Source organism: Chelonoidis abingdonii, chromosome 21 (assembly GCF_003597395.2).
Source record: "Chelonoidis abingdonii isolate Lonesome George chromosome 21, CheloAbing_2.0, whole genome shotgun sequence".
Classification (NCBI taxonomy): domain Eukaryota; kingdom Metazoa; phylum Chordata; order Testudines; family Testudinidae; genus Chelonoidis; species Chelonoidis abingdonii.
This window is the reverse complement of record NC_133789.1, coordinates 12,560,166-12,587,744: the sequence shown is the minus strand read 5'-3', so window position 1 is coordinate 12,587,744 and position 27,579 is coordinate 12,560,166. Positions and strand designations below refer to the sequence as shown.

Sequence of the window (27,579 nt, the reverse complement as noted above, 5' to 3'; positions counted from 1 at the left end):
GGGGAGGGGCAGAGCTGAACTGCAGGCAGTTGCTGCACAGGGAACTTAGGGGAGCGGGGAGCTGATAGGGGGCTGCCGGTCCACCCTGGTTCCAAGCCCTCACCAGCTAGCTCCAATGGGCTGCTCTTTCTTCAAGCAGCAGACAAAGCAGGCGGCTGCCAAACAACATTAGAAGGGAGCATTACACAACTTTAAACGAGCATGTTCCCTAATTGATCAGCAACGTAACAATGAAACGACGTTAACCCGGACAATTTTAAGTGAGGAGTTACTGTACATAAATATCTAGTGTCTTTTGATTTGGTCTCGGCCCTTTTCCTCTCTGTGCTGCGGATGGCAGGAAGTGGGTTGGACTCATGAATAGAAGTGGCCTTAGGAACATGGTAGTCTCAGCTAGTCTGCGTACAGCTTTTTCTGGCCAGTCTAACAAGAATTGACCACTAAAGGGCTAACTGTTACCAAACAAGGCAAAACTATATACTTCTCTGGGTTCTGCTTCTTCTGTTTTTTCTGATGCAGCAAGGATTCTTTGAAAGAGGCTGAAGTGTTATAGGCTGCTGCAGAGGCAGACGGAAGGTTGCATTTGAAAGTGAAGCATTCCCAAATTTTAATGAGAGTCCCATGGGGTGGGGAGGAGGAATCTTACTGGTCTCATCAACTGGGGAGAAGAAACTAATTTCAACAAATTAGGCAAATACCAGTGCTTCTGTGTACACAAGTGATAATGTTGGTATCTGTTGCAATATGCAGTTCTGTTTATTACACCGATGATGGGGAGTAGTAACGGTGGCCAGTTCAAATCTGGCCAGATTGGTTACTATCAGATGGCTGTTTCAGTCTGTCCAGTTCAAAGCTGCTATCATCATTGTCAGTAATTCTCGCCCTTCAGTCCCACCCAACACCGTGTGACAGAGCATACTGCCATCATGCCATGGTGAAGATCCCAGTGGGCCAGTTACTAATCCCCCTGGTCCCAGGGCTCTCCAAGAGTTTAAATTGATGGCTCCTTCACATAGCTGCGAGTATGGGGGTGTGGCTGCTGCAGTTCAGTACCCCCATGCCTGCCCCTTTAGAATCACAGAAGATATCGGTTGGAAGAGACCTCAGGAGGTCATCTAGTCCAACCCTCTTAAGCAGCAAGAGGGAGTCCATGGGACATGCCAGGCATGGTGCACCAGGTTGCAGGCCCTCTTCTGTCTCCTCCAGATCCTCTTATTGAGATTCTGGGTGCATTTTTCACACACCTTTTCATTTTTACACACCTTATCAATGGTCCTATAGTCTTGAGACCTTGTCAGCCTCCTGGCGTTGGCCATCCATCAGTCTAGGAGAGAGAAGCTGGATGAGAGAGGCATATCTGACTGTAAAATCTTGCGTGTATTTGTTAGATCATGTATCTGGGTCACCACTCAGAAGTTCCCTGACATGGTTCCCTTAACATCTTCTTGGAGTAGCAGACACTGTCTGAGATTCTAAGTGTGATGTCCCCTTCTGGATCCTTCATTCTGGACCTTTGATCGATCTCCTGTTCTTGATTTTTGCGTGTTTTCTATCTCAGTTGATTCCCAGGTGTCCTATTCCCTCTTGAGTGGTGAGAATTGTTGGTCAGTGGGGAGCTCCATCTCCTGTGTGGAGATCAAATAGGCCAGCACCTGTCTCCAGTGCTAAAACATCCATAACGTGGTATGAGAAGTGTTGAGACACAAAGCTAATGGTTTGATATTTTTTTTTTTTTTTTTTTTTACTCCTTGTCACTCTCAGGGCACTCACAAAAAAATCCTAGATGTTGCCAACATGCTGGGCTTATCGAACACAGTGATGCGACTGATTGAGAAGCGGGCTTTCCAGGACAAATACTTCATGATCGGCGGAATGCTCTTGAGCTGCATGATCATGTTCCTTGTGGTGCAGTACCTGACGTGAGCTGATAATTCGAGCTAGAGGAGAGAACCATTTGGATGAAGACAGACTGCCCTCCCCAAATGTACTGCCTAGTTCATTGTGACCTGTGGGTTGGTCCTGCTCTGTAAACTACAGTGTATGCCAGATGACACTCAGATGTAATCACATATGGGCCATGCGGAGGGGAGCAAATGTGGCCGAGGATGCCATAATTAGAACTAGGAGCCCAGCCTTTAATGTGGTTAGCCTGTTGCCTGTATACTGCAGACTCTAGTTACACAGGAGCCGGCTGCAATGAATATTTTTGATCAGCTCTACTAGGAATGGTTGTGATAACCTCATTTTTTTTATTGGGGGGGGCAGTCTGGAGAGGGGATGGAGGAGATAAGAACTGTAAGGAAAAATGTGATGTGCCTTCTCTGTGCTGGGGGTTTCTCTGTGTTGTTTTCCACATGCAGAAGCCTTGTGAGGAAAGTAATAAAACCCTACAGGGGCCTGCCCTGCAGAGCATACATGCATGGAGAGGGGTGCGATGTGAATTCAGTGGTCCCCAAATGGAAACTGACCTCTCTGCAGAGGTGGGGCGTAGCTCTCACAGGGAAGGGCACGATCACCACAGCCGCTGCCAAGTTCCTTTGTTAGGGTAAAGACAGTTTTAACCCAGCGTGGCTCTTCCTGCCTCAGGCTCGGCCGCTGCTGCTGCTCCCTTGTTTCTGAGTCTATTCCCACACCACCTGCATGTCTTTGAAAGGCCTTTCCCAGGCTGACTTTTCCCAGTCAATGCTGAGTGCTTCACCCCAGAAGCAGAGAAATACTGTTTAGTAGAATGCTTTTAAATGTCTAGTTTAACCTCCACTTTTCTTCCTCTTCCTATCACCTTTTAGGAACCTCTCTCTCAGCCCCTAGCCTTCTGCTGGGGAGCAGGGATAAACCTCGGTAGATTTGTATCTGTAGAAGAAGTTCTGTGCTTCATGTGAGTCGTCTCTCTGACAAGTCCAACCTCAAAAAACCATAAGACTTTGTTTGCTTGCATGGCCGGTCTCCTGGCAAGCTGGTTTGTCTCCCTCCCTGTTGGGGCTCTGTAGCTGGTACTTTGACAAGGTTTCCAGAAGGAAATTGAAATGCAGCCTGGCCAGTTCCTGTGTGGGACAGGTGGTTTTTTAGCATTGAGATAAGAACAGCCACACTGGGTCAGAAAGGTCCATTTAGCCCAGTATCCTGTCTTCCAACAGTGGCCAGTGCCAGGTACCCCAGAGGGAGTGAACAGAACAAGGAATCACCAAGTGATCCACCCCCTGTCGTTCATTCCCAGCTTCTGGCAAACAGAGGCTACGGACACCATCCCTGTCCATCCTGGCTAATAACATGCACCTCACACACCACATCACAGAGATGGATGGATGGAACCAGCGCAGCACACCTCAAACTTACAGCTCCTGGGGTGGGGAAAAGTGGTGTTCCTAAAGTTTTTTGCCCAGAAATTAAAGGAAATTCCTGTCCCGCAGCCTTGGAGGAAGGGTTATCCTTTATATACCCCTGCTGCCTGTCAACTCTGAAAAGCATCTTTGCACCTGAAGGAGAGTTAGAGGAAACAACTGAATGAGACATGATGACTTCTTAGCCACAGAACTTTACCTACTTTTAAATGTGGAGTAAGGAAAACAGGGTCTCATTGTAACATCACCATTTTTTTCCCTCCAGTGGACAGGTTTCTGTCACAGAAGTGTTATCTCTGGAACTTGTCCTTTAAACAACCTTCACTGGTGCTCCTGCCCCCAGCTTCCTGTAGAAGTCTAAAGCATTCCTGGATTTCCAGGTGTCTGGTCATCATGGTGCCGAGCTGTCATAATGTACACACGTTTTGTGTCTTTCTGGGAACCAGTTCAGTGTTCTGTAACTGGTGCAACGGTATCTTGTTAAAAAAACCAAAACAAATCACCAATAAGCACAACATTCCTCTCCCCCAATGCATTGGGGGAATTTCTGTGCATTGCATTCTGTACACTGCAGCAGTAGGTAACTTGCTGAAAATTGGAGAAGAGGGATACATTTTTCATCTAAACTTAAATGTCTAGTTACTGTGGGCAAAAAACGGGCTGAACTAAAGTACGAACTATCCCAGCAGGGATCTAGTCTGACCTGCTGTATTTCACAGGCTATTACATTTCACCCTGTATTGAGCTTAATGAGTTGGCTAAATGATTTCAGTGGGGAGAGACTGAACCATTGCGTGTCCCAGGCAGAAAACAGAAGAAACTGAGGTGCCACCGATGCCCCTGCAAAGGCAGGGGATTGATAGGTGAGACATGCCCAGATGATCCCATTAGGCTATCCGTCCCGCAGAGGAAGGTGAAAAAAACCCACAGTCCCTGAGCTGTATATGTCGGAAGGCTCCATGCCTCTCAAGCATTGTTTATGCTTGTGAGCACCCTAGATTTCTAGTCCTCTCTTTCATCTGCTCTAGCAGATAAAGTTGTGCTTGAAAAATGTTATCAAATCAGGAAAACTTCTGAGCAGCCGAGAAAATGAAAAATTGGTTCAGCCCTTCCCGGTGTGCCCTTGAGCCTTAGAGGAAAGAGGAACCAAGTGGCTGCAGCAGAGCTAGCCTGGCCAAATCTATAGAATCACAGGGGAGGTTTCTGCCAGCGTATGAGCTGAAGTTCTGTGGGGCTGCTGAGATCTGAGTGGTGGCAGAACCAGGTCTGTTGCTGAGAAGAAAGTGTCCATAGAAAGAGAACTAACTACAGCTTGAGTGTGCATGGACTTTATGCTTGTATGGGCACCATTTGACCATGAAATTTGCAGTGCTGCACCTTAAATGGCGGCGTTCTTCATATAACGAGGCAGGACCCTTCCCCAGCAAGCTACACATTTGCTGTCATTTAGATCATTACTGTACATTCAGGCACACTGGCTTGCTCAGTTTTCTGTTTTTTAGTCCAACTGCATATACAACGGCCATCCAGCCCTTTGGGATGGAAGCTGAGAGTGGAAATGGACAAGGATGCCATTTTTACTTCAGTTTTAATCTGTTCTGTTCTATTTTGGGTTGAAGCAGCAGCTGTGGAAATAAATCCTTTGGAACAGAAGTTCTCTGACCTCAAAATATGCTTGGTTAAGAGTCCTGTTTTACTAAAGAGACCTTCCTTTTTTTTTTTTTTTTGGTGGAGGCAAGAATCCCTGCAATAAATCCCCATCATGATCTGGGTGCTAATGCCTTTCTAGGCAGTGTGCTCTCTGCAAGTCAACAGGTAGCTGTTTATTTTAAAAATAAAACTGGACTGCAGGCTCTTACTACCTACCTCCTTGTCAATCTCCTTTTCTCTCCTGGGGGTGCAAATACTGCTCCGTTGCCTGGTGCCTTAGTCACTCCTCTTTCAGCAGTCACCTGTGGAACCTCCTAGGGCTTGTTTAAGCAGTCGCTAAAGGAGGAGAATGATAACTAAAGCTTTTTCTCTCCTGTATTGTGCTTGTACAATGTTACCTAGCCAGCTTTAGTGATGTTGTCTGCTCTAGAGCTGGCAGTTTCAGTTCTGTTGACCTTCTTACCATCTCCTGTGCCCCTCTCAGAACATAAACCAGGATTGGCCTGAAACAGCGGTTATCATACATATGCTGTGTGCAAAATTCCGCTCCTCCTTGCCCAGAATTCAGTCTAATCAGAAATGTCGTCTTGCTTCTGAGCCAGTTCCATGGACTTGCTAATGTTCCAGTTGTTATTTAAGTTTTATTGCTTTTGAAGAAAATCCTGCTGCCTCCCTTTCTGACCAGTGCTGGCTGCTCAGCAAAAGGAAAGGTAGCCATCCCGCTTGTTCATGTGACTCGTGTGTGAATAATGTAGGTTTTGTAAAGCAATACAATGTGGAGGATTGGATGGTTATTTTTAGGGCTGTTGATTAATCTAAAAAAATTGAATGGTGATTTAATCACAGTTTAAATCACACTGCTAAACAATAAAATACCAATCGAAATTTTGTAAATATTTTTGGATGCTTTTCTACATTTTCAAATATATTGATTTCAATTACAACATAGAATACAAAGTGTTCGATTGCAAATAGTATTTTTCAGTCACCTCATACAAGTACCATAGTGCAATCTTTTTATCGTGAAAGTGCAATTAACAAATGTAGATTTTTTTTTTTGTTACATAACTTCGCGCAAAAACAAGGCATTTCCATGGTATTTATGTGCCAGATATGCTAAACATTTGTATGCCCCTTCATGCTTCAGCCACCATTCCAGAGGACATACTTCCATGCTTTCGCTCGTTTAAAAAATGTTAATTGAATTCATGACACCTTGGGTGAGAATTGTATGTCTCCAGCTGTGTTTTACCCCCATTCTGCCATGTTCTGTTAGTCTTGGATGATGACTCAGCACATGTTCATTTTAAGAACACTTTTGCTGCAGATTTGACAAAAGACAAAAAAGGTACCAATGTGAGATTTCTAAAGATAGTTACAGCACTCGACCTAAGGTTTAAGAATCTGAAGTGCCTTTCAAAATCTGAAAGGGACGAGGTGTGGAGCATGCTTTCAGAAGTCCTAAAAGAGCAACACTCCTATACGGAAACTACACAACCTGAACCACCAAAAAAGAAAATCAGCCTTCTGCTGTTGGCATCTGACTGAGATGATGAAAATGAACACATGTCAGTCCACACTGCTTTGGATTGTTATCGAGCAGAACCCATCATCAGCATGTCCTCTGGAATGGTGGTTGAAGCATGAAGGGACATACGAATCTCTAGGGCATCTGGCATGTAAATATCTTGCAACGCCGGCTACAACTGTGCCATGCAAATGCCTGTTCTCACTTTCAGGTGACATTGTGAACAAGAAACAGGCAGCATTATCTCCTGCAAATGTAAACAAACTTGTTTGTTTGAGTATTTGACTGACCAATAAGTAGGACTGAGGGGACTTGTAGGCTCTAAAGTTTTACATTGTTTTGTTTTTGAATGCAGTTATTTTTTTTGTACATAATTCTACATTTGCACCACAAATGGAGATTGCACCACAGTACTTGTATGAGGTGAACTGAAAAATATTATTTTGTTTTTACAGTGTAAATATTTGTAATAAAGAAATATAAAGTGAGCAGTGTACGCTTTGTATTGTGTTGTAATTGAAATCAATATCTAGTACAAGCTGCAGATTCTTCAAAAGACATTTAAAAAGCTATAAATTTCATGTTTTCATTATATTATTTTTTTCAGCAAGAGTCCAAAAAGACTGAATGTAACAGGGTGCTGGCCAAAAGGCACTAACTCAGCCCGTTAGCTCAGCTCCCAGTAAGGGGAAGAGATTGGAGCTGACAGGCACTGGCTGATTAAAGCCCTAAAGGAGAGACACCTGTGAGCTTGATGGGAGAAGGCCTATAAAGCTAGCAGGAAGGAAGTAGGAGGGGAGGAACAGGAAAGTGAGGAGTCAGGACCTGTGGCTCCCAGCTGGTGTTTGAAAGAGTGGTCTCCCGCGAATTAGGGCCATAGAGCAACAAAGAGCTCGTCTACACTGACTATCTTGGAAAATATAGACGATACATTAGGACTGAAGTTCAAATTAGTCCAACCTGGGAAAACCCTCTGGCTTTCTCATAAGCGATCCTTGGCTGTTGTCTTAAAATTACTCCACCCATTATTACTGGCTTTGGAAAGTATCTACCCAGTGTGCGATGTCCTGGCACTGAGGAAGGACTCCGCCAGGGAGCACCAGCACCACACCTGGGCTTGCAAGGCCAGTGCCACCGGGCGGCACCATTCACAGTCCCCGATGCCACATAGGAAAGAGAAACCGGACAGGGAATGTTCCCCTGTGAAGAAGACCCGGGAGATTCCAGTAGGATGTGTCCTTCAGCAGGAAACCCTCGGTCTGGTGCTTACTTTGAGGTACACAATGTCACAGAATCATTTCAGATACCGCAAAAGCCACAATCAAGGAAGGAGGCTGTGCTGGTTAAAAAAATGACCTGGTTTAGAGGGAAAGTGAAGGCCGCTTTAAAAAACTTAAAAAAAAATATAACAAATGGAAGAAGGGGAAATTGATAGTAAATAATATAAATCAGAATTTAGGAAAAGGTATAAAATGAATATGGGAAACAACACAAGGAGTAATGTATGGCGAGCAGAGCTGAGCACAATAAGAAGGATTTTTAAAATATAATTGGAAGAAAAAGAATCCCCTGACAATGGTATTGGTCTGTTACTGGATGGAGATGGTAGAATTATGACTAGTAATGCAGAAATGGCAGATGTGTTCCCCAAATACAGAACAGAAATATTTATGGAACACACAGATATAGTCTCATCATATGGTGGTAACACACTTTCCATTCTACTAGTGTCGCTGGAGAACAGAAATGACTGAAGTTAGAAAAATAAATCATAAAAATGTCTAAGGTCCAGATAACTTGTATCCAAGCGTTTTAAAAGGAGCTTGCAGGATCATTAACATTGATTTTCAATAAGTCTTCCAGCACGGGGTAAGTCCCAGAAGACTGGAAGAAAGCTAACATTGTCCCAGTTTTTAAAAATAATAAACCCAGGTAATTACAGGCTTGTCAATCTAATATCGATCCTGGGTAAGATAATGGAGTGGCTGCTCTTGGACTGAATTAATAAAGAATTAAAGGAAAGTAATGTAACTAATGCAAATCAATATGGATTTATGGAAATAGAGCCTGTCAGAATAACTTGGTATCTTTTTTATGAGATTACAAATTTGCTTGATAAAGGTTATGGCATTGATGCAATTCACTTAGACTTCTGAAAGGTGTTGGACTTAGTACCGCTCAACATTTTGGTTAAAAAACTAGAACAATATAAAGTTAACATGGCACACATTAAATGGATTGAAAATTGGCTAACTGATAGATCTCAAAATGTAATTGTAAGCAAAGAATCATTATCAAGTGGGTCCATTTCTGTGGGGTCCCGCAGGAATTGGTCCTTGGCCCTAGGCATATGCTATTTAACATTTTTATCAATGACCTGGAAGAAAACATAAAATTATTACTGATGAAGTTTGCAGATGACACAAAAATTGGAGGAGTGGTAAATAATGGAGAGGACAGGATACTGTTGGATTGGGGGGGGGGTTATCCTGGGAAGCAATGACTCTGAAAAAGATTTAGGGGTTGTGTTAGATAATCAGCTGAACATGGGCTTCCAATGTGATGCTGTGGCCAAAAGAGCTAATGTGATCCTAGGAGACATAAATAGGGGAATCCTGAGTAGGAGCAGAGAGGTTATTTTACCTCTGTATTTGAAAATGGTGCAATCGCTGCTGGAATCCTGTGTCCCGTTCTGGTGCCCATAATACAAGAAGGCTGTTGATAAATTGAAGAGGGCTCAGAGAAGACCCATGAGGCTGGATACAGGATTAGAAAACACACCTTGTAGTGACAGACACAGAGAGCTTAATCTACTTAGGTTAACAAAGGTCAGGTTATGGGGTGATGCAATCACAGTCTGTAAGAATCTACATGGGAACAAATATTTAATAATAGGCTCTTTGCTGTAGCAGAGACAGGTGTGACATGAGCCAGCGGCTGGAAGCTGAAGCTGGGCAAAGCCAGATGGGAACAAGCTGCTTTGCAAACTGCGAGAATTAGCTACTGGACCGATTTCCCAGGGAGGGCGGTGAAGTCTGTTGCTGACTGTTTTTAGGTCAGTGTTGGCTGTTTTCCTAACAGCCCCCTAGGAATTATTTGGGGGACGTTCTTGTCTTGTGTTGCGCAGGCGGGTCCTTCCTGCCCTCGGGAGCCTTCACTCTGCTTCTTGCTTCGGTTTCTCACCTACAATCCCGGCGGGAGCCCAGGGCGGCCGCTCGCTGGGGCCGATCCTTCCCCAAGCGCTGAGCTCCCGCCGCCGAACCCTCCTGTAACCGCTGCTCGGGCTCTGCGCCACCTTCCCCCCGCACCAGCCGGGCTGAGACCCCCGCTGAGCCTGGGCTCCGGGCTCCTCTCTCGGGAGCTGGAGGCGCCGAGCGTCACTAGCCCCCCTGCGAGGGCCCCACCCGCCGCCCGGCCAATCCGGGGCGGCCCCGCCCCCCGCCCGCAGCCCTTTGTCCGGCCGAGGAGCCATGGCCGGGGCCCAGCGAGGGCGGCTTGCTGCGGCCTATCCGCGGCAGCGGGGGCGGTTCGAGGTGGGCGGGTGAGGCGGCGGGGGGTCCGGGGGGGTGGCGCGGGACAGGGTCACTGGGTGAGCGGGCAGCGGCGTTGAACGGACGGGGGGTGGGGGGGTCGTGAGGTCGCCCGGGCAGGACAGAAGACCCAAATATCGGATGTCCTATAAAACGGACTCTGTCACCCCAGTGAGGGACCGGGTCACCCCTGCTCCGCGCGCCGCAGCGGGAACGTGAAGGGGTGTCGGGGCCGGGGAATGAGCCATCAAACCCCCTCCTGCCGGGAATGGAAACCCACCTGCCCCGGACGCTGACAATCAGGCTGATGTGAGCGCTCTTAGCCAAGGATATCCCGGACCAGCTTGACTTTAGCAAGCTGTTGTGATATCGGTTCCCACAGTATCTTGTCAGTCACGTAAAGCAGTGAATGGGCTGGCACGATTGGACCTATAGGGGTGGCTAGAAAGCATGGCTATCGTCGGCGTCAATGGGTAGATTCGAACGGCTCTGTCTAGTTGGCAGCCGTGGTATCAAGCAGAGTGCTCCAAGGGTGGTCCTGCGCCAGTTTAAGTTATCAATATCTCATTAATGATGCTGTGGAGGACGGGTGGACGGCACCCTCAGGAAGTTTTTGCCAGATGACACTAAACTGGGGAGGATGGTAGATTACACTGGAGGTAGAGGATAGGGATATGTCAGAGGGACTCTTAGTAGTAAGATTAGAGCATTGATCTCGAGAGAAACGGTTAGACTATCAGATTGATGAGTTGGTCACAGACATGCGAGTCTGCCACTTAGGACAGTGAAGAACCCCATGCACTGCGACAGGCTGGAGACCGAATATCTAGGACCAAGTTCTGCAGAAAGATCCTGGGACGAGAAACTGGATATGAGTCAACAGTGTCTTGTTGCAAGAAGCTAACGGACTATTTGGGCTTGCATTAGTAGGAGCATAGCCAGCAGATCAAGGGAAGTGATTATTCCCTTCTATTTGGCATTGGTGAGGCCTCATCTGGAGTGCTGTGTCCAGTTTTGGGCCCCACACTACAGGAAGGATGTGGAGAAACTGGAAAGAGTCCAGCGGAGGTCTATGAAAATGACTAGGGGGCTGGAGCACATGACTTATGAGGCAAGGCTGAGGGAACTGGGCTTGTTTAGTCTGCAGAAGAGAAGAGTGAGGGGGGATTTGATAGCTGCTTTCAACTACCTGAAAGGGGGGTTCCAAAGAGGATGGAGCTCGGCTGTTCTCAGTGGTACCAGATGGCAGAACAAGGACCAATGGTCTCAAGTTGCAGTGGGGGAGGTTAGGAAACACTATTTCACCAGGAGGGTGGTGAAGCACTGGAATGGGTTCCCTAGGGAGGGGGTGGAATCTCCATCCTTAGAGGTTTAAAAGGCCTGGCTTGACAGAGGCCTGGCTGGGATGATTTAGTTGGGGTTGATCCTGCTTTGAGCAGGGGGTTGGACTAGAACTTCCTGAGGTCCCTTCCAACCCTGATAGTCTTATGACACCCCTTCTTTCCTCTCCGTCCTGTCCTCCACCAGTTCCAGGTGTCCCTAAACTCTGCCAGAAGCTGGGACTGGATAACAGGGAGTGGATCTTGCCATAATTGGTCTGTTCATTCCCTGTGAAGAATCTGACACTGGTTATTGTCAGAGACAGGACACTGGGCTAGGTGGACCATTGGTCTGACCCAGTATGGCTGTTCTAATGTTCTTATGTGGGAGAAACAGCAGGAGCTGGGGATCATGGGGCTGCTTGGAGCTGGGCTCTGGGGTGTGTCAGTGTGGGGGTCAGAGCCAGACTTGGGGATGTGTTGGTGTGAGGGGTCTGTAGATGTGGGGGAGGTTCAAAGCTGGGCCTTGGGGATGTGCCAGTGTGTGTGCAGGGGTAAGAGCTGGGGTGGTTTGGGGGGATATTGGGTTTGAGGGGGGTCCATGTTCAGATCTGGCACTTTGGGTATGTTGGGATTGGAGCTGGGGAAGTTGGGGAATGTCTGAAGTTGGTTGGTTGGGATGTGGATAGGGCTGGGGAATGTTTGGTTCTCAGGTTTGGGCTGCAGCCCTGTCACTTCACCAGGGTGTCCTGTGTCTTCCTTGGAAAACCTGGTTCCGCTCTCACTGCCCCCCTGAGATCTTCCTCGCTGAGGCTGAACTGTATCTGGCAAGAAAGTCAGTCCCAGGGGCTCTGCGCAGGCATGTGCAGGGCAGGATTGGGCCCTGAAATCTGGAAGTTGTGAGGTCCTTTAGAGCTGTTTGTAAACACCCCCCTCCCACTTCTTGCAGGAGGCACCGGAAGAGAATCAGGCCTGTCTGCAAAAAGCCAAGGAGAAGCGGCAAAGTGCAGAGCTGCTGGTAGGTGCCCAGAGCCCCCTGCCCCTCAGGTTTGCCTGGGATCAGAGTGCCCTGAGTGACACCTGATGAGGTTCAACAAGGACAAGTGCAGAGTCCTGCACTTAGGAAGGAAGAATCCCATATACTGCTACAGGCTGGGGACGGACTGGCTAAGCGGCAGTTGTGCAGAAAAGGACATGGGGGTTACAGTGAACGAGAAGCTGGATATGAATCAGCAGTGTGCCCTTGTTGCGCAGAAGGCTAACGGTATATTGGGCTGTATTAATTACCAGCAGATCGAGGGACGTGATAACTCCCCTCTGTTCGGTGAAGCCACATCTGGAGTACTGCATCCAGTTTTGGGCCCCCCACTACAGAAAGGATGTGAACAAATAGCAGAGGCTGAGGGAACTGGGCTTATTTAGTCTGCAGAAGAGAAGAATGAGGGGGATTTGATAGGAGCCTTCAGCTACCTGAAGGGGGGTTCCAAAGAGGATGGAGCTCAGCTGTTCTCAGTGGTGTCAGATGACAGAACAAGTTGGTCCTGCTTTGAGAAGGAGGTTGGAGTAGATGACCTCCTGAGGTCTCTTCCAACTCTCATCTTCTATGATTCTATGACGCAGCAAACACAGGGCCCGTTCTGCCTGCCTCAGCCAGAAAAGCATCCCCACTGGAGCCCAGGGAGAGGGCAGGGTCAGACATGGGAGCAACATGATGTGTTTAGGGTCCAAGAGGCTGCTGCACAGGAGAGTGTCAGTCTGTGGCCTGGAGAGGCCCTGCCCAAGGGCTGCTCAGATATTATAGTGATCAGGTTCCTTTCTAGCGCCTAAGGGAGATGGGGGGAAGGAGAGATAATGTGGGTGGGCAGATGAAGAGTTTGATTCAGTGCAATTTGATGAGGTTTGGGGAGAAAAGTCCCTCATTAGCCATGTGCAGCTCACCCCACCCTCCTTCCTCCACCATTCCTGGCCTAACTGAGCTCCCATCACCCGCCGCATCTGCCCTGTCTTCTGGTAGATAACTCCCCATCTGCTGGGGGCACAGGCCTGATTCTGCCGTTACCGAGCTGCCCTCTCCCTGGGTTGCAGAAACAGACTGAAGCTGAGAGGCAGAAGATCGTTGCGGAGTGGAAGGAGCTGCGAGGGTTCCTGGAGGAGCAGGAGCAGCTCCTGCTGTCCCAGCTGGAGGAGCTAGCCAGAGCCATTGTCAGGAGAAGGGATGAGGGCGTCTCCAGACCGTCCGGGGAGATTTCCCTACTCAGAGAGGAGGGGCAGCAGCAGTCGAGGAGCCAATCCCCGCAGGTCAGACTGGCTTATGGCAGGGCTAATATGCTGCTTCTCAGCCCGAGCCCCCAATGCGCCTCACAAGGTGGGGTCAGGGACATTATCCCTATTGTGCAAAGGGGAAAGTGAGGCACAGGACGCAGCAGAGTCCTGCCCACAGTCGCACAGTCAGTCTGGCAGAGCCAACGTTGGGACCTGGGAGTCCTGGGTGCTGTAACCCCAAGACCGTCTCTCCTGCCCTGTAAATGTCTCTCTGCACTTTGAGGGTGAAATTCCCAGCCCACCCTCCCCCGCCAGGCCCAAGGTCCCATGTCGTCCCAGGCTAGTGGGATCAGTGGTGTGAGGGGGCTTAGGGGGCTCTCAGCACTAGGGGGAATGTTCTCTTCCTGTAAAGTGCCTGAGAAGAGACTTTCCCCGATGGCGACCTCCTAGCAGGGACCCCTGGGCTTGCTGAGGGCAGATGTCCCAGCTGGGCATAGCAGTGGGGGAGGGAAATGGCAGCTGTTCTGTGAACGTGAACCCAAGTGTCTGAAATTCCCCAAATACCTGCGGCTCCAGTGGTGACTCCCCTGCAGAGCAGGAGGCCACCCCAGCCTGGGACAGGCCCACTGACTGCCTCTTCTTTCTCCCCCTGTGCAGGGTGCTGGATGCACTGAGAGCAGGTACGTCCTGGGCTCCATTTCAGCCTTCGCATGGAAAGCAATAGTTTAGAATTGGAATTCCACTGACTGTGGCGCTTCCCGCGCTGTGACACACTGGCTGAATGCCTGAGATCACGTCTTTCCTTAGTGGCTGCCTCAGGAAGGAGAGAGCCTCTTACTGCCTGACCACTGATGGGGGCTGTCAAACATAGGGCCTGTGGGCCAGACCCAGCCTGGCTGATGGGTTTACGTGGCCACATCACGTGTTCACAGTGTGCAGAATCTCAGTTTTTGTCTTTTAAAAATAGGTTTCTAGCCTTCACGCTTGCAAAGAAACCCTTCTGAAATGCAAAGGGAGGTGATGGTGCCTTCCTGAGGGCCTGTCTACAGCGTTTCAGTGTAGACGCTCCCTATGGCGACGGGAGGGGTTGTCCCATTGGCTTAGGTGATCCGCCTCCCCACAGGCAGGAGCTAGGTCGATGGTAGACCCTTGTTTGGCCCAGCACAGTCTGCTGGGGCACTCAAGTGGCTTATCTACGCTGCTCAGAGGTGTGGATTTTTTGCACCCCTGAGCAATGTAGTTAAGACAACCTAATATCCTAGTGCAGACCAGGCCTGAGTCTGTGAAACAGCCTGAAACTCGGCACAGAGATGTGTGAACTCCCCTGGGAATCTCATTGGTGTGTCAGCTGAAATGATGTCACTTGAATGTCCATTGCTGGTCTCTGTAGCAGGTGGGATGGGGAGGGGACAGGAGTGAAGCCCTTGAGAGGTAGGAATAGGGAGTTGCTGTAGGGAGGGAAGAACAGAGAAGAGACACACAGTCAAGGGAGTGGGGGGTGAGGGAGGCAGGGAAACAGGGTAGAAATAGCAGAAGTGGCTGTTTTCCCTTTGAGTGAAAAAAGTTGTGACAATGAAGTACTTTATAACTAACAGTAATTAAAAGGTTTCTATAGAAAGGGCAGATTTCCCCCCCCGGATCTTTGTGCCTGGGTGTTCCCAGTTTATGCCCCAGCTTAAGGACAATGATGATAAGTGGGATACAGACCTCTCCACCAGTGGGGCTGACACCCTGGGGGTCACTGCTTTAGCTGAAGTTCTCTGGGCTTTGGGCATTAAATGATCCAGGTTCAGTCCCTGGGGAAGACCTGAGCTCTGTCTGTGGCCCCTGTGAGCACATGGGACACGCCCACTCTCTGGTCTCTGTCTCCTCCCTTTCCACATATCCCAATGCTGGTGCCAGTTGTTACTGGAATAACGCAGGGTGGAGGGTGGCTCAGCACCCCAGTGTGTCCCAAGCGAAAGCACCAGAACCTGTCTCCATTCGGGCCCCAATGGCTCCCCACATCCATCTCTCTGGGCCCATGGAGTGCACCGGGCTGTGGGCAGGTGACATCTCAGACGATAAAGCTCAGATGCAGGTTTTCTGGAGTTTGGGGGTTTCTGGGATTGGGATCGGACCATGTCTCACCCTTCCTGCTTTCCCCAGCAGGGAGGATGGACCGTTTCAGTATACAAATTCCCGCCCCTGACTTTTAAACAGTCCAGTTCTCTGATTGGTCCTCTGGTCAGGTGTTTGGTTCCCTTTGTTCACCCTTTACAGGCAAAAGAAAATTAACCCTTACCTTACCTATCTACTTATGACACCCTCGCCCTGGGGAGGAGTCAGGGGCTATAGTGTGTCGCTGACCCTGGGCTCCGTCTCAGCCTCAGCTCGGGAAGTTCCCCTTCCCCATGCGAGTAGCCCTGTGGGGCCGGCTCTGCCTGAGTTATCAGCCTCGCTCTGGGTCCCCATCTCATCATGAAAAGCAGCTACGTTAGTAACCAATAGGAATATGCCCATGAGTGCGAGGGCCTGAATTCTCACCTCTGCCTTCCTCTCCTTCCTCAGAGACTCTGCGGCTGGAGCTGGAGAACCACACAGGTACGTTTCTGTCTCTTCTGGGGGGCTTCAGACCGAGAACCATGTTAGCAACCGGGGATTGCTGCCTGGAGCCCAAGATAAACCTGAAAGCGGTGGAGCAGTGACTGCCCAGGTCACTCCTGCGGTGAGGTCTGGGGGGGGTCAGAGTGAATCCTGAGCTGACGAGTGCATTTCCCTTTGAGAAAGGAACAAGAACCTGAGTGGTGTGAAATGGTGAGACGAGGCTGAAACACCCACCCACGGTGCAGTCTGCAGCTGTAATGAGCGGCTGAAAAGCCACAGGGCGGCAGCAGAGTTTCAGGAGTGAGGGGTTGGACCCCTTGTCTAGACTGTTCCTGAATGCGAAATGGGGCTGCTATAGTGTGTACAGACTGGCTGTGACGGGAGGAGGGCACTGAGCTGTGTGAGGCTCGCTCTGAAGGAGGAGGGGACTTTGCTAGTGGAGATCAGTGCTAAGAATTTTTGCAACTTTCTTACATTTACTCTAAAAGCAAGACCAGACCAATGGAAGGGTGTTAAGCCTTCATAGTGTGTGTTTCAAGAGGCCGACAGACAATCCCTGACCTTGAGGGATAAGAGTGTGCAGGGCCTGGGGCAATGAAGTTTTCCTTATTTAGCCCCTAATAAAGCTTCCAGTATTTCCCAGCCCCCACGACTGCCTCTCCTGAGTCCCCTGGGGGCCATGACCCATCAGTTGAGAAACACCGGATCAGATTTTGTATCACTGTTGGCTATGAATAGAAAGAGAGAACTACATTGTATATGGACCAAGTTTAGATGAGCAGCTGGCTACTATAGCATGTGTGGACTGACCCTGGGAACTATTAATTCCAATCAAACCCACATTTCATAATCTTTTCCTTACTTCTGAAACCCGACTGTGAACTCAGGCAGGTTGCAGCTGTGCACAGTAACCGTTTCACTGCTGTGTCTATCACAGCCAGAGAAACTGAAACCACCACAGTGGTTAGTAGAGACAGGGATGAGGTAGAAAGTTTGGAGCCAAAATGGCATTTGCTGCTGTTCGCATTTGCAGGCGAGTGAAGGAACCCAGGAATAGATGGTGGCTCAGTCGCCCAGCCAGAGGAAGGGCAGAAGGTGAAGGAGATAGAAAGGGCCACAGGAGAGTGACACTGAAGGGGAAATTAAATGGAAAAAAACATCAGTAATGCAGAGGCCTGGTGACAGCACCTGCCCCTCCAGAATGCTGAATTCAGCAAAATTCAAACTTCTGCAGCCCAGGAAAGGGAGAGTTGGGGTGAATGTCCACACAACCCGTCTCTGTGCCCTGGAGCTGGCAGGTCCTTTGTTATTGTCAGCCTGTACTCCAGCTGCATTCATTGCATTAGGACTAGCTGCACTTGTGACCCAGGGTGCCTGGGGCAGCCATCACTGGAATGCTAAGATCAGGGCAGGCTGCAAAAAAGAAGAGCAGATTCTCCCAAAACTGGTGGCTCACACTGAAGTTAGACTCACTAATCAGTCGCAAACTGCTCCTGATTCCCTGCACTGGTTATCGAGAAACTAAAAAAGAAATTGCACACCCCCTCTACTGCATTCCAGTTCTCTGGCTCCCCGTCAGCACCTAGGACCAGGACAGTGAGAACTCATTTAAAACTTCTGCTCACTGTACAAAATGTTCTTCTGGCCGCAAAGGGTCACCCACGCCACTAGGCCAATATTAGTTTGGATCTTACCCAAAATACCACACTGCCAGCCAGTCCTTTAGTGTCTGAAACAAAAGGTTTATTATAAAAAGAAGAAGAGGAGAGTTGTTAAATGGTAAAGGAATCAGACACATACAAGACTACAAGGTCCGTATATCAGGTTCCTACCAATATTGGTGAGTTTGCTGGATTGAAAGTCCCTCTGGAACAGATGCACAGCTTGGATGGGTCGTTCAGTCCTTTGTTCAGAGCTTCATTTGTAGAAAAGTTACTCCAGAGGTAAGAAGCAGGAATGGAGACAAAATGGAGAGGATGCAGCTGCCCTTTATATTCCTTTTGCCATGCGGCTGGTACTTCCTTTGTCCCAAACACAAGCTGCCCAGCACATGGCATGGAAAAGCCTGAGAGTTCTCTGTCCAGCAGCCTGCCCTTACGTGCCTTGCTGGCTCCTAAGGTGTAGTCCCTGGCCTTTTTTACTGGGTTCATTGTACGGCTGATGGCCCATCATGAAGGCTTAGTGCTGATGCCAGTCTGTCTGAGGGTGTCACCCCAGAACCACGGCATTAGTTTTGAAATACAGATGTACCACACCTCCCTAGAACGCACAGTATACAAAGGTAATACAAACATATAAACAACATTATCGTACCTGGCAAATCACTGACACCTTACACGGCATATCTGGCACGATTCATTGCAACTTTATAATATTGGGATTAATAATAATCTAAAGTGTCTCACAGTTCCATGCAGTGTCTCAGTACTGAGTGGTGTGTGTGTGGGGGGGGAGTTGGAGGAGGTCGGCAGCACAGTGATTGTGCTATGAGGTGGTCTGGGGAGCTGTGGCTCTCTGGGGTCGGGGGGAGGGTGAGTCCCTCTCCCCAGCCCGCGGGATATGAGGAAGGAGGTGTGTGTGGACCTTGAGAGATCCAGCATGCCTGATTTCAGCACTGCACTGTCACTAGCAGGGCACAGGGGCCATCTTGCCATGGGATGTGTCAGCAGAATGCATGATGGGTGCACGGGGCCGTCACTCAAACAGTGCAGAGTTTGGCTGTGTGGGCAGGTACCATAACTCTGTATTTGCTGGTTTTCACGAGTTGGGCTTAGCTGAACTCGATGTTCTGGAAGGGGCCAGGCACGGGTAGGCTGGGGAGGGGAAGGTTTGGGGGAAGAGCTCCTGAGAGCTGGGAGGACTGTGGGCAGGGGGTTACCGTAGAGCAGGTGCTCTGGAGAGTCGTGGTGTCGAGGAGGGCTGGACCGTGGGAGGCATTCAGGCCAGGAGCTCTGAGGAGCTGGCAGGCTGGTGCTGGTATGAGCAAAGGGAGGGTGGTACTGCAGGCAGTGCTGGTGCTGGTGGGAGGGAAGGGCAGGAGCTCCTGGAAAGTGGGAGTGGGGAAGGCTTGGAACAGTGGGAGGGTGGGATGGAAAGCAGTTGAGGACCTGGAAGCGAAGGGGGTTAGGGCCAGGAGAGGAGAACACAAGGAGTAGGTGCTGTGGTCCCAGGATGTGAGGAGGGTCGGGGGGGAGTGTGGAGGAAGAAGACTAATGACCATCAGGGAGGGAGGGCAGGTTGTGGGGATCTGGGCTGGGGGAGTCCCAGCCCATGAACACAGAATCTCTGCCCAGGCCCCGTTGCCTTGGTGCCTACCCTCCATTTTCTTTAGTCCACTTGCACATTCTTTGATATATTTTTTTATATTGTTTTAACCCTTGTCCTCCCTCCACTGCTCGGTCCTCCCCCTGCTCACCCTTGTCCCTACCCACTGAAACCCTGGACTCTGTTCCTGCATTTCATCCCTGCCATGGGACAACCCCTTCCCTGGCAGAAAGGGGCACTCGGTGATGGCACAGGATGGTAGCGAGACTTCTGGGAACTCAGAGGATCTTGCTTCCCCCTCCCTGTCTGCAGCAGCCACAATCTCTCTTCCTGGCAGGCTCCTTGGATCTTTGAGCTGGTCCTTCTTTAGGTCACATGACCTGGATCTTATTTCTTGCATTCTCCTTTTCCAGAAGAATTACAGTCGGTTTCTCCCAAATTCTAATTCCCTCGTCCTCTCCCCACCCTGGGGGACTTTCATACTCTCTCCCATTACACATAACTTGATAGAGTCTGTTGTTCCCCCAAATGCACTTTCTTGACATCTGATAACTCTGAGGTGCTGTATTTGGTGCTGACAACATTCCTCACATGAGCTGAACCCAGCCAGCTCATGCTCAGTGGTCCCTGTTTTCTGAGGCCTCTGCTTGGCACTGGACACCTCTGTTGGTGAGAAGAGCAGTCAGGGCCACTCGTCCTCTCTCTGCATTCACCTCTTTCTGGGACATACAGTTGCCTCCTCTGTGTTTTAGGATCCCCTTGATGATGAGTGTCTGGCTGTGTGTGTTCCCAGCAGAGATGCAGATGGTTACATTCCCCCATTAACAGTGTCCTACAGCTTTGGGCACTTAGAATTTCACTGGTTTATAATGAGCTAGGGTTAAAACCACACAACACTGTTTGTGACAAATGTCCCAGAAGTTCACCTGCCCTCTCTTGTTTTCTTTCCCCTGAGCAGGGTTTCCAGTTTCCAAACCTGGTGATGTCTCCCAGCTGGAACAAGGGGAAGACCCCTGGGTCCTGGGTCTCCAGGGCTCAGAGGAAAGAGAGATCCAGGGAGGTGCCTGCCAGGGTAGGAATCAGTTCAACAAACTCAAAACTTCTTGGTGTCTGAAGAAAAGAGCTGGGATTCCCTCCGAAGACCTTGTGAACTCTTAAGTTCAGGGTTGTCCCCACCATGTGATATGTACTCATGAAGGAGGTCACAGCTTCCCACCCATCCTCACTGACATCTGGCAGTAGTTCCCTCCCCAGTCTCCCTTCCCCATGAGTGTTCGCATGGGATGTGGAGGCAGAACGGGTCTCCTCTCTCTTCTCTGGGGAAAGATGGGAGGGGTTCAGCTCCTGCGGGGGGTTTTTCCCCATCTCTCCAGCAATTACTGTCTTTTGTTTTCCCCTTTTCCCATCCTTTGAGGTTTCCTTTCTGCCCAGTGCCTGCAATAACTCATGCCTGGATTCCCTCTCTCTGTCCCAGCAGGTGAAGGGGCAGTAAGTAAGAGCAAGGAGGAGAATCCTCAGCAGAAAGATCACGAGCTAGTGGAACCACCTGGGATGTTTTCAGAAAGATTTAAAGGGAACGTTCACTGGAGTTGTGAGCAGAGAAAAAGTCATGAGAGTCAGCAGAGAAATCAGCCAGGGGATTGTCGAGGAAGTGGCAAGGATCTCCAGGAAACCACAGCCCAGCAGAGAATCCCCACAGGAGAGAGAAAAAACACCTGCACCGAGTGTGAGAAAACCTTTAGTAGTCGCTCCAACCTTATTACACACTGGAGAATCCACACTGGAAATAGACCCTATAAATGCTCAGAGTGTGGGAAAAGCTTCAATCAGCGTTCAAACCTTATTAAACATTGGCGGATCCACACGGGAAATAGACCCTTTAAATGCCACGACTGTGGGAAAAGCTTCACTGACAGCTCGAACCTTACTCAGCATCAGAGAACCCATGTTGGGGAGAGACCCTATAGGTGCTCAGAGTGCGGGAAAAGCTTCACTCGGAGCTCAGATCTTATTAGACATGAGACAATCCACACAGGAGACAGACCCTTTAAATGCTCCAAGTGCGGAAAAAGTTTCAACGACCGCTCCAACCTTATTACGCATCAGAGAACCCACATGGGGGAGAGACCTTATAGATGCTCCGAGTGCGGGAAAAGCTTCAGTGTGAGCTCCAGCCTGATTACACATTGGAGAATCCATACGGGAGAGCGACCCTATGAATGCTGCGAGTGTGGGAAAAGCTTCACTCGGAGCTCAGACCTGATCAGACACGAGACAATCCATACAGGAGACAGACCCTTTAAATGCTCCAAGTGCGGGAAAAGCTTTAATGACCGATCAAACCTTATTAGGCATCAGAGGATCCACAAAGGATAGTAAACTCATTGACTAGGGCTGGCCAAAGATGCTTTTGCTAATTCCCACAGAGACCTTTAAGGCTGTTTGCACCACCTGTGTCACTGCGTGTTCTGAGCTGCCCCACTTCTGCAGCTCACCCTTCTTTGCGGTGAATCCCAGGGCCCCTTCTATCAGCTCCTTTGTCCTGGTAGTGGAGGGGATGATGTCCCCCATCTGCCAGGAATGTCTATCAGCCCCAGGTGGGGAGATAGCGGTGACCTCGACTAGCTACGTTGAGATGTAATCTGCCTAGGCCATGTCTCCACCAGGATTTTCCATGGAGATAATTAGCTCAGGTTAGCTATCCTGATGTAAAACATAATGACTCTTGCAGTGCAGCTATAGCCCATAATCTAGCATGTTCCCCCTTGACCTGACTTAACCTCCATCACTCTTCATGGTCCCCCACGGTCAGCAGAGCGATTGTCAGAGGCATCGAGTTTCCCCTTGGGGACAGATTGGATATGTCTACACTCCAAAAACTCCTGCAGCAGCAAGTCTTAGAGTCTGCCTGGGTCTGCAGGCGTGGGCGTATGTTACAGACCTAAAAATAGCCAAGAAAACGGATGAGGCTGGAGCTTAGACTCTGAAGCCTGGGGACAGAGCTTTTAGCGCTGTAGCATGAGCCAGAGTCGAGAGACGCAGGATCTGAGAACCGCTGCCACTTTGTGTTTTGGGCAGTGTAGACATATCCATAGAGTTTATTCTGCCCGCATTTTACCACTCCACCTCCCAAAGCGTCATGTGATGCAATGTTCTCGGCTCTCTGATTCAGGATCACTTTGTGATACCTACGTGCAGACGCATTAGGGTGGGAACTGAAAGAGTCGCAGACCTGGAGCAGGAATTTGAATGAATCCCAAACACTGAATAATTGTTTTGTGCTTTCATCTGCGATTCCCTCAACTGGCAAAGCTGCTTCTGGGCTTTTTCCTGCTCAGCTGGGATTGTTGCTGAGGGCAAGTTTGGCTGTTTTTCTCCATTATGGTGATGCTAAAACGTTTGTAAATAACCTGATTCAAAAATAATGAGATGGCGCTGAGTGAAGCACGTTTGAATGGATCAGAGGACAACACAATGGGAGAATCTGCTGTCCTGATTCTGAGTCATCAAATGTAGCCTGCTCTGCAATTTCAGTTTATATGAAACTGAAAGTGTCTTATACCCCTCGGTATGGTTGGTTTCTCTCTCTTTCCTGAAGGCCAGTTAATCACATAACTGGATAGCAGTTTTGTTAAACACAATGTAGCTTGGATTTAGTGGGGACTTTGAGACAAATGACCATTTTCTAAAATAGTCATTTCTTTTCTTTTGTTTTTTCTTTGCCCTCCATGATGATGTGGCCCATGGGAGAAGTTCACGTGCAGTTCAGTCATCAGGAGAGGTCATGCTTCAGCCTATTGGACATGCTACCATGGAAACAGTAGTGTTTGAAAATCTCCACTCCGAGAAAGTAAATAACAGCACACCCCAATCTATGCAACTAACTGAAGTAACTGACTACAATCGCACCTATGTTCAGCTGGGTAAGGCGGTATCATTTGCAATTGTCTGGGAAGAGAATTCCAGAGTAAGTGACTGAGAACTAGGGAAAATAACCGTATATTTGGTTCCCAAAGTAGCTGAGGCCCAGGCCCTTCGCATTAGGAAGATATTTCTTTCCTAATCAGGTGCATGTTGCCTGTGTTTGGGGAAACGCTGTCCCCATCTATGTAGATGTGGAGGAAATGGAAGTGGATTTTTGCTGAACTTACCCTTTGTACATGTTGCAGATGAGTATAAAACGAACTCCGTGTTGAATGTGGGGTAGTTGCGGAATAGTGATTTTTGAATAGATACCCCACTTTCGGTGGCTTGCAGGAATTCTGATGCAGTCCCTAATTTGGATCTGTGCCACCAGATTAAAGAAACAAATTGTAACGCTGCTGAGATTTTGGGTGGTTTGGTAAAAGATTCTACTCCAGAGAAGTGTAAATTTACCCTGACCAAGACCAAGGATTTGGCAAGCACTCAGTAATAGCAGGTACCACTGGTTGGTTTTCACCCCAGAAAAGGACTCTGTGGTGGCCCAGGTAAAACTGTGTTTAGAACACCCCTGCCTAGGTTAATGGCATTGAGTAAGGTCCCTGAGGATGCCATAGATAAACTGGGAACAATTGTTCTTTACCAAAAGGCAAAGAAAGAAGCAGTTAATGCCTTCAAAGGACATTCCTTCCCCATGGATCCCAGTCTGGCTCCCTTGGTGGACAAGAAGGACTTTCATGCTGTGTAAGTGATGATAACCACTGAGGGAATGGATGTGTTAGATTGCAAGTGCAGACAGCCAGATACAAAAATGTGGGTTCTCTGCTTTTGTCTCTTAGTTTTGCCCTTGTGCTTTATGCATTTGCATCACTTCTCCTTCACATCCTGCTAATTTGAAAGATTAGAAAATGTGAAAATAAATTAGAGGTGCTTGTTCTCATGATGCAGACCTTCCCACGTAGTGTGAGACCCCTTTCACCAACATTTATAGCAGAAGACCAAGAGATAAATGAATCCAAAGAAGTGGAGGACACCTATGTTGACACAGAATGCAACTTTACATGAGACTCACTTGATAGAACTGGGAATTAAGAGAAAACTAACACATATACGATTTTGCAATCTTAGAATACGTTATTGTTACCAATGGAAATGAAATTAAACATGAAGTTAATTATTGGTTAAAGAGTAAGACACTAATTTTGTGATAACATGAATTATACTGGAACACTGCGATTTTACACTGGTTCTCGTTTAGTATAGGAAATGGTGACTAATCTTTTCAAGTATATTTGATGTAAGATGCATCCTTTGGACTAATGAGTTTTGAAGAAAAACTTCACTTCAAAGGTTGGAGTGGGGGGATACGAGAGAGAAATAGTGTATATGAGAGTACTGACCCAGTGTTTAACTTCAGACTATAACAACATTTTAGAAGAGAACTAGATACATTCATGGAGGTTAAGTCCATTAATGGCTATTAGCCAGGATGGGTGAGGGAGGGTGTCCCTAGCCTCTGTTTGTTAGAGGATGGAGATGGATGGCAGGAGAGAGATCACTTGATCATTACCTGTTAGATTCACTCCCTCTGGAGAACCTGGCACTGGCCACTGTCGGTAGGCAGGATACTGGGCTAGATAGACCTTTGGTCTGACCCGGTATGGCCGTTCTTATGTTCTTTAGTTCGACAAACTCTAAAGCAAATTTTCTGTTAAGTGGAAATTGCTTAAGGAGACAAGTAGTGTAATCTCTTATCCAGTTGGTCTGCAAGGGTCATTGAGTTCCCTACTTCTCTTGTTTGCAAAGCAAAGGCATGACATCTGTCATGAGATATAATGCTTTCTCAGGGTGTCCAGAACTGTAAGTCACCCCTCTGCGTCTGGTGGTGCTAACCAAAGTGACAACTCCTTGCCACTCCAGTTCATTAGATTTCACAGAATGCCTCCAGTCCTAATTGTGCCTGGCAGGTTAACCCTTGTACTTCAGTTCCCAAACCCTCCAGAAGCATCTCCCTGCAGCCTCCAACCCCTGGTCACTGTCGCAATTACCAAGTTCGCTGTCTCTGGAGAGAGTGTACCACCCCAGTTTGCGTGATTTAACCAGGAATTCATACTGTGTTTAATATAATAGCACTGACATGCTTATGATAAAACAAGATTATTAACCCAGGATAGAAATTTAAGGGATATTGAGCAAGAATAATAGAAACAGAAATGGTTACAAATCAAACAAAAGCATAACATGCTTCTGAGTGACTAAGACTTAACAAGCTAAAATCCTTGACTAAAATAAGTTTCTAACTAAAGAAACCTTTTAGCATTACCCACTGGGGTGGAATACACCCCTACATGCTATTGTAATAATCTTTGTGCAAGATGAACACTCATAACTTGCTGCTCAGGAATATCATGGTAAAGTGCATATAGTGTTGTTATATGTAAAGTTATGAACATAAAAATTGTGACTGACATGCATTTGCCAGGTAAGTCTGGGGAGTGGTTAAATCAGTTTCTCAAAGACAGGGCAAGCCAGGTGTCAACAAAGCTGATGGACAATCCCCTACCAAGTGATCAGTCTTTGGCAAGGAAGAGAGGCAGGGTCAGAGGTCTGCGTAGTAACAGAGAAACAGCCTAGAGTCTCCTTCCTCCAACAGACTGCCTGTTTCCTCGGTCTCAGATGGAAATGCTTTACAAAAAGGGACTGAAAAAAACAAAAAAAGAGAGGAAGATACCCCAAGACCCTCTTTTCTCTCTCTCTCTCCTTGCCCACCTCATTCTCTGCACCTTAGAAGTCAAAGGAAACCACCATTGGGCTCTGCAGGAGGGGTCTGACCTGAAGAGTTTGGTCAGTAATGCTGCTAGAAACGTGGTAAGAAACTTTGCTTGAAACTAATGTATAGGTAGTTTAGTAAGCTACGCACAAGAAAACATTTTATCTTTATTTTTCTTGTAACCACTTATGACTTTTGTGCCTCATTACTTGTACTCATTTAATCTATCTGGTTGTAGTTAATAAACTTGTTTCGTTGTTTTATCTAATCCAGTGTGTATTCAAAAAGTGTGTGGGTAACTATTTAAAGTAATAAGCTGTTGTGTATTTATTTCCTTAAAGGAATAACAGACTTAATATTTTTGAACTGTCCAGGAGAAGGCTGGGCAGCACAAGACTACATTTGTAGGGGGAAATCCTGGACTGGAGTGTGTTGGGGGTCTCCCTGCAGTATAACCCAGGCTGGTAAAAGCCAGAGTTTAGTCCAAGTGAAACTAACAGCCTGCAGTTACACAAACACATCTGAGAATGACCTGCATGCTGGCAGGCTGTTTGGAGCAGACTAGGTTGGAGGCTACAGCAGCAAGGCCCCCCAGGTTATGCGGCGGAGTGACATATTCCTGCACTGGTCTGGATTGTACCCTGGTATGTCACACTCACCCACATGGCAGGGTATCCACCGTGCTTACAGACATCCAGTGGGTTGTGAAGGGAGGGTTAGCTCTGTTTTAAGAACTGGGTTACGAGGCAGGCAATGACCCTATAAGATGAGCCAAATTACCAGGTTTTGACAGAAACTGTGTCCTTGCTTCTCAGCAGTTTCTGACTTTTCTGCTGGCTGAATTTTAACGCCTTCCTGACAATTCCCTCCTTTTGACAAATCGAACTTTTAAGTGAGATAAAGTTAATACTTTGATATGCATGATCTGTTTTAGGGTTGCCTGAGGAAGGTGGGAGAGGGGAATTGGGGGAAGGGGGTAAAGGTAGGAAGCATAGTAAGATTTTTAAGCATGTATTTAAAGTACCCACACATGACAAGAGAGGTTAGTAACACAAATATAGAAGCAGTAACAGCTGTTGTTTGGACAATTGCCACCAGGAGATGGGGCTGTAAGATGAATTATGAGTAAAATCTTCCAGTTGGGTGATGATTTGATTGGAGAGCTGGACTTGAATGCGACTTTTGGTGACATGGTTATGAACGGTGGTAGACGCAGCAGGCAGGACCACTATGAGAAGTAGCTCCTTGGCCAGTTGAAACGGTGTATTGTCCAGGTATAGATTGTTATATTACCGAGGAGGAGTTGTCATTCCAGTGAACACATGGCCGGGGAGGTGCACATCACCTGGGGTAAATGAGTCAGTAATCAGCAGGCACATGGAAGCGTTTGCCTGGCACTGCAATGGTTTGT

General features: G+C 48.1%; 2 protein-coding genes across 3 annotated transcripts in view; both read left to right on the top strand.

Annotated features, from left to right (window-relative positions):
- GOSR2 (golgi SNAP receptor complex member 2) overlaps positions 1–2,420 on the top strand; it is a 32,918-nt gene extending 30,498 nt beyond the window's left edge. For both annotated transcript variants that reach the window (XM_075059565.1, XM_032806578.2), the window contains one exon: positions 1,762–2,420. In XM_075059565.1, the coding sequence (XP_074915666.1) occupies positions 1,762–1,923 (162 nt within the window). In that variant the 3' untranslated portion in view covers positions 1,924–2,420. The remainder of the gene's footprint in view (positions 1–1,761) is intronic.
- A 7,556-nt stretch (positions 2,421–9,976) lies between these two features.
- On the top strand, positions 9,977–26,430 carry LOC116840150 (uncharacterized). The gene is made up of 5 exons (XM_075059732.1): positions 9,977–10,049; positions 12,315–12,383; positions 13,451–13,730; positions 16,139–16,210; positions 20,955–26,430. The coding sequence occupies exons 1-5, from the start codon at positions 9,987–9,989 to the stop codon at positions 21,851–21,853; spliced, it is 1,383 nt and encodes a 460-aa protein (XP_074915833.1). The 5' UTR covers positions 9,977–9,986; the 3' UTR covers positions 21,854–26,430.
- The last annotated feature ends 1,149 nt before the right edge of the window (positions 26,431–27,579 follow it).